The following is a 7,429-nucleotide window of genomic DNA, read 5'->3' as shown; positions in this document are numbered from 1 at the left end:
GGTCCCAAGAGAGCTCGTACTCTAAAGGCAAAGCTAAGGTTTCTTGGAAGGCGGTTTGCACGCCAAAATATGAAGGAGGTTTGGGCATTAGACGCATTGGGGATATGAACAAGGCTCTTATGTCTAATCACATTTGGAGCATTGTTTCGAAACGGGAGTCTCTATGGGTTGAATGGGTGTATAGCTACCGTCTTAAAGGCAAGAGTTTCTGGATGTGTAAAACCCCTTCAAATTGCTGTTGGTCTTGGAGAAAATTGGCTCAGCTAAGGCCGCTCATCAGAAATCATATATGGTCGGAGGTGGGAAATGGTATTAAAACTTCTGCTTGGTTCGACTATTGGTGTGATATAGGTCCGCTCGGTAACTTTATTTCGCCGAGAAACATTTCGGATGCTGATTTCATGATGGACGATAATGTGGCTAACATTTATTCGAATGGTTCTTGGTCTTGGCCTATGGCATGGAGAGATTTATTTCCGGTTCTTATCCAATTGGATCAGCTTCATTTGGATCCGTCAAAACCTGATAGATTGCTATGGAGGGATGGCACTGATAAATCTGAGTTTTCTTCTTCGGGTGTTTGGCATTCAATTCGGCACAAAGATCCAGAAGTTAATTGGTGCAACATTGTTTGGTTCTCGCAATGTATTCCCAGGCATGCATTTATGATGTGGTTGGTAATGAAAGGTAAACTCTTGACACAAGATAAAATCTTAAATTGGGAGTTGTCGCGGAGGAAGAATATGAATATGATGTGCTGCCTGTTATGCTACAAAAATTTTGACTCTCATGCACATTTATTCTTTGAATGCGAGTTCTCGTCTCAAGTGTGGCTGCTTATTCGAAACAAGGCGGGTATGAATACGGTCAGACCGATATGGGCTGATATTGTTGATTGGTTGCTGGCTCGAGCTCGGTCTAAAGCGGCTGGGTTTTTTGTTGCGAAAATTATGGTGGCTGCTGCCTTATATTTCGTTTGGCAAGAAAGAAATGCTAGACTTTTCAAAAATCAGTTGAGGCCTCCGGAGAAAATCGGTGAAATTATATTATCAACGGTTAGATACAAGCTGATGGGAGCCAAGCTCAAGACTACTGCCAGAGTGCGAAGATTGTTGGAGGATTGGGAAATTCATAAGGGAAACGTGGACGATGATGGTGGCTGATTAGTTGCTTGTTTATATAGCTTTATTCTAGATATTAGTCTAGTGGTTCTATATTTGTTTGGTTTTTGGCGTTTTGGCTGTTTTCCATTGTTTTTGCTTTCATGGGGCATGTCCCATGATTGAACTAGTGTGGACTCTCTACACTACTTGGTTTTATTGTTTGTGAATATATAGAATCACCGGGGTAACCCTTTACCCAAAAAATAATTTGGAGTCTCGTATTACGGGGAAAGCAAAAAGTTTGTCTTTCGTGGGGCGGCTCCAGCTCGTTAGATCAGTATTATCGTCTATGCATGTTTACTGGTCCTCTGTCTTTATTTTACCAAAAAGAATTATTCACGAACTTGAAGACAAAATGCAACGATTTCTTTGGGCCCAAGGTAATAACATAAAGGGTAAGGCGAAGGTTAAGTGGAGTCGGGTGTGTTTGCCGAAGGGAGAAGGTGGTTTGGGTATACGGAAAATCTCAGATATGAATAACACGCTAATGGTTGCTCATATTTGGAGTCTTTTGACGCACAGGGAATCATTATGGGTTAAATGGGTGCACTCGTATCGTATTCGGGATAGAAGCTTTTGGGATTTGCCGGTTCGGAATAACATTACTTGGGGTTGGCGAAAGATGCTTCAAATGAGATCAATTATTCGCAGCCATATTTGGATTAAGCTGGATAATGGAGGTAATACTCGAGGGTTCGATACATGGGATACCGTATGTCCTTTGAATCTTTTTATTACTCCTAGAATGATAGCAAATGCAGGTTATAATATGGGGGAAAGGGTCGTGAATTTGTATCATAATGGCGAGTGGGTTTGGCCGATCTCATGGGTGAATAGATTTCCCGTTTTGCACCAGCTTTCTAATGTTACGTTAGTGCCTCATGTACAAGATAGGGTCATTTGGAGAACTAGAGATGGTAAAGACATGGAATACATCACTTATGGAGTGTGGAACGATATTCGGCAGAGTCAAGATAAGGTTAATTGGGAGAGTGTAGTGTGGTTTCCACAAGCAATCCCTAGACACGCTTTTCTCATGTGGCTGATAGTTTGCAAGAAGCTGAAAACTCAAGATATTATGCGCAAATGGCGATCTTCGGGTAATGCTAACTATAACCTGATGTGTTGTTCGTTATGTGTATCGGGGCCGGACTCGCACGATCATCTATTTTTTGAGTGCGAATATGCATCTCAAATATGGTATGGAGTTCGGAAGAAGGCGGGCATGCAAACAATAGGGGAAAAATGGGAGGAAATTATGGATTATCTTATGCAGTATGCGGAGTCTAAACGGGCCATTCACATTATTGGGAAGTTAGTGGTGGCGGCGTCGGCGTATTTGATTTGGCAAGAGCGGAATAACAGACTGTTCTCGTCGAAGAAAAGGAGTGCAAATCAGCTGATAGAGGTAATTCTAATGACGATCAGAATGAAATTGCACACAATGAAGTTTAAAAGAACGAGTAACATTTCCCAAGTGTTGAACGATTGGCGGCTTCCTCGTGAATTAGTGATGGATCAAGACGAATGTGGCTGATTTTGGGAGAATGATTGATTAGGGCCGTGTGGGTTCGGGTTTTGTCATACTGTGACGTGGTTGTGCAGTTGCGTGATATGTTTTTATTTCTTTGTGTTTTGTTTTGTGTGTACTCTAGCAATGGCATGTCATTCTAGAGAATTGAGGTGTACTCTATTCCTCACTTGTTTTTATTGGTTGATGAATGAAATTTAACCGGGGTAACCCTTTACCCAAAAAAAAAAAAAACATGGTTACCATACAAGTCAGGTCTAGGTTCAAGTAGTACACATATGGTTTACACATAAGCTAACAGATTGCAACACGTAATGGTCATGGCAAACACGTAAATCATCTAAAACAGTCAAGTCCACATAATATTTACTTGTGCGACATAGATGAGTGGGCTGTTATGGTTGTGCAGGCCCAACCATCTTGTGCGATCCAAAGAGTGAAGTCCAATAACAATCGGCCCAACCTGTTGTGCGACTCACAACGGGTTGTGCGATTGGAACCATACCCGGCCCAAAGCATGCAACCCAATATCCATACGGCCCAATTAAACAGCAAACATTGGTCTTGTGCGATCCGAATGGACTTGTGCGGTCCGGGTCATCTTGTGCGACTGGGTTTTGGGCTCTAAGGCCCAATCAACATAATGAAGTCCAAACATTGTGTGTGGCCTCTTTGGGAAGACCTTTGGGAAGATCGTAGGCCTCTTTGGGAAGACCTTTGTGCGGTCCGGGTCATCTTGTGCGACTGGGTTTTTTTTTTGCTCGTTTGTGTATGCTCACAATAAATACCAAGATCGTAGACCTCTTTGGGAAGACCTTTGTAGGCACAATAGTTTCATGCATGATAAGCCTTGGATTGTTTTGGGTGACTTTAATTCAGCATTGAACATGGAAGATTTTATCTACGGCCCGTCCACTCAGTCCATTAGCATAAGGGAGTTTTATGAGTGTATCCAAACCATTGAGCTAGTGGATATCCCGAGTCATGGATTACACTATACATGGAACCAAAAGCCTAAAAATGGTGTGGGGATCCTAAAAAAAATTGATCGAGTCATGGGGAATGTGAAATTCTTGGAGCTTTGTCCGGATGCTTATGCTTTATTCCAGCCATACCGGGTCTCGGACCATACACCATGTATTCTGAAGTTGCCGGAGAAGGGTAAGGGCATGCCAAAACCTTTTAAGTTCCCTAACTTTATTGTGGCCAAACCTGAATTCAGACAATGTGTCGCTAAAGAATGGGAGAAGGGGGTAGACGGTGTGAACATGTTTTCTGTTGTTGTTAAACTGAAGAATCTTAAGCCTCATCTTCGGAAAATTTTGTTCTGTCAAGGGAACTTACACGAGAGGGTTATTTTGTTAAGAAAGGAGCTGGATAGTATTCAGAAGATGATAGATACTAACCCTCATGACATTCTCATTCGTGAAGCTGAGTCGAAGTGTCTACAAGAGGTCACGGCTGCTGCTTACGATGAGGAGTGCTTCCTCAAACAAAAATCTAAGATGGAATGGCTTTGTGCGGGTGATTCGAACACTACTTATTTTCATAATAGTGTTAAATATAGGAATGCTAGAGCTAAAATCAGCAGTGTGAAGGATGTGCATGGAAATCAGTTTGATGGCACGGGTGTTCCGGCTGCGTTGCTGGCTCATTATTCCAATTTTTTGGGTACGGAGGATCCTGTTACTGGCCTAGATGATGATGACTTATTTGTTAATAGCCTTTCTACTGAAACGGCTAATCATATGGTCAGGAATGTGACCCGAGAAGAGGTAAAACAAGCTATGTTCAGCATCGGGGAAAATAAAGCCCCAGGGCCGGATGGGTACACCTCAGCGTTTTTTAAGAATGCATGGGATATTGTGGGAGATGAGGTGACCAACGCTATCTTGGATTTCTTTGACAACGGTAAAATTTTGAAACAAATTAACCATACTATTTTGGCTTTGGTTCCTAAAAAAGATACTCCTCACTCCGTCCTTGACTATCGGCCGATCTCTTGCTGCAATGTTTTGTACAAGTGCATTAGTAAGATTATAACGGACAGAATGAAGGGTAGCCTAGAGTATTTGGTTAGTATTAATCAATCGGCTTTTGTTCCTGGTAGGAAGATTTCGGATAATATTCTCCTCACACAGGAACTTATGCACAACTACCATGTTAACAGAGGTCCCCCGAGATGCGCGTTCAAGATTGATATTCAAAAGGCTTATGATACGGTCAGTTGGGCGTTTCTAAAGTCTATTCTATCCAGGTTCGGGTTCCATCAGAAAATGATTACATGGATAATGACATGTGTAAGTACAGCTTCTTATTCGATCAGCATTAATGGTAACTTGCATGGCTTTTTTAACGGGAAGCGGGGTTTGAGGCAGGGTGATCCTATGTCATCGTACTTGTTCACTTTAATTATGGAGGTCCTATCGTTACTATTTCAACATGCTGCTCTCTTGAATCCTATGTTCAAATTCCATGCTCATTGCTCTAAACAGAAGATCATAAATGTTTCTTTTGCGGATGATCTATTTGTTTTTGTTAGGGGTGATGCTAATTCAGTGAATTGTCTGAAAAATGCCTTGGCGAAGTTCACTAGTATGTCGGGCCTAGTTCCTAGTCCGTCAAAAAGTACCGTGTTCTTTTGTAATGTCCCTCGGAATACCAAGGATGAGATTTTGGAGCTAATGCCGTTTCAAGAGGGTACTTTGCCTGTTCGGTACCTTGGGGTTCCACTTATATCCACAAAACTAGCGTACAAGGAGTGCAAGACTCATGTTGAAAGGATGGACCGGAGAATAGATAATTGGATGTCTAAAGCTCTATCTTTTGCAGGGAGAATTCAACTCATTAACTCGGTTTTATCAGCCATGTACACTTACTGGGCGTCAGTCTTCATTCTCCCAGCCCGTGTCATCAAGGAGATTGAGCGGAGGATGCGTAGATTCTTGTGGAATGCTGGTAATCAAGGTACTCCTCGGTCTAAGGTTGCTTGGAAAACCGTGTGTTTGCCTAAAGATGAGGGAGGTCTAGGTATAAGAAGTATATCGGATGTGAATAAAGCTCTTATGACAGCACATGTTTGGAGTATCATCAATAATCGTCAATCGTTATGGGTGCAATGGATTTATTCTCATAAGTTAAAGGGTAGGAGTTTATGGGATATTCAAAGTCGAGGCAATATGAGCTGGGGTTGGAGGAAAATTCTTGCTATCAGAACTCTTATTCGTCCTTACTTTTGGAAGTCAGTTAAAAGTGGGTCTCACACGAATGCATGGAGTGATAATTGGTGTACTTACAGTCCCCTTCGGTCCTTTATTACTCCTAGATCTATTGCGGGTGCGGGTTTTACTCTCCAATCAACAGTAGATGAGCTGGTGGATGAGAATGGTCAATGGAGGTGGCCCCAGGCCTGGTATGATTTATACCCGGTCCTTATAAACTTGAGTGTGCCGCAATTGAACAATAATATGGAAGATAGGCTCATGTGGAAGGATGCTGATGGTAAAGATGGCCATTTTAGTACCTGGAAAGCATGGAACAACATAAGAAATCGTGAAAATAGAGTGTTTTGGGCTCCAATGGTTTGGTTCGGACAGTGCATCCCTAGGCACTCTTTTCACTTGTGGCTTGTGATTAAAGATAAACTGAAAACGCAGGATCGGCTAAGCATATGGGAAGCTGGTAGTGCAACCAACTTGAACTTAATGTGTTGTCCGCTTTGCAGGAACAATAGAAATTCGAGGGATCACTTATTCTTTAAATGCGTTTTTGCTTCGAAGGTATGGCATGAAGTTAAGAAGATGGTTGACTTGGATACTGTTACGGATACGTGGAGCTCTGTGCTAACATGGATAGAACAGCACTCTACTACAAAGTCCCTTGAAGGCATTGCAACGAAGCTGATAATTGCGGCATCCACTTACTTCATATGGCAAGAAAGAAATAGTCGGCTGTTTACTCAAGCATGTCGAAGTAGTCAAGATGTGGCTCAGGTGATTATTAGTACGGTCAGACTTCGTTTAATGGGATTGCAAGTTTCGAGCATTCCAAGACACAAGAAGATATTGGACCGATGGCAGATTCCTTGGAACAATATGAAGGGCGACATGGGCTAATTCTTTTGTTAGAGGTCTTGTGTTAGGCCGTGGTTGTTTGTTTTAGCTGTTTTCTTGTTAGTTGGTAGTGTGTTTGCTCTAGTTGTACTCTTGTTTTCCTAGTCTTGGTATGCCAAGTCTAGTAGTGTGTGGCTATCTTTGGTCACACCCTGTTTTGTTTGTTGGTGATTTATAAAATTTACCGGGGTAACCCTTTACCCAAAAAAAAACATTGTGTGTGGCCCAAGACTTGTGCGATCGGCACTGCCTTGTGCGATCTACACGTCTTGTGCGATCATGCAATTCCAAGCTGTACATAGTGTATTAATAGTTGTACCCTAGCATATTCTAGCTTGTGCGATTTGGAGCTTGTGCAACTGACTTGTGCGACTGAGCTCTTGTGCGATTAGCTATATGTTTCCTTAAATCATGCAATCGGTTACAATTATCCTAACAGTTTCCATTTAACTTGCAAGATTCAATTTAACAGTTTCCAATCATGCAATATTCGATCAAATCAAGTAATTTTCATTAAATTCATATGAACCCTAACAATTTATCTAATCGTAACACTTAAGCATATTAACATGGTTCATGTTCTTGATCAGTAGCATGCATACTACCATAACAATACTACAAAT

General features: G+C 41.8%; 1 protein-coding gene across 1 annotated transcript; it reads left to right on the top strand.

The window, feature by feature from the left end:
- The first annotated feature begins 3,581 nt into the window (after window positions 1–3,581).
- LOC110900598 lies at window positions 3,582–6,809 on the top strand. Its single transcript, XM_022147483.1, has one exon. It carries the CDS (start codon window positions 3,582–3,584, stop codon window positions 6,807–6,809), a length of 3,228 nt encoding a protein of 1,075 aa, XP_022003175.1.
- The last annotated feature ends 620 nt before the right edge of the window (window positions 6,810–7,429 follow it).

Source organism: Helianthus annuus, chromosome 13, assembly GCF_002127325.2.
Source record: "Helianthus annuus cultivar XRQ/B chromosome 13, HanXRQr2.0-SUNRISE, whole genome shotgun sequence".
NCBI lineage: Eukaryota > Viridiplantae > Streptophyta > Magnoliopsida > Asterales > Asteraceae > Helianthus > Helianthus annuus.
Note: the sequence above shows the minus strand (reverse complement) of the source record. Positions and strands in the feature narration are given on the sequence as shown.

What these genes read in the sequence shown, in the direction of transcription:
- LOC110900598 (XM_022147483.1), top strand. Translation starts at nt 3,582, where the DNA reads ATGGAAGATTTTATCTACGGCCCGTCCACTCAGTCCATTAGCATAAGG.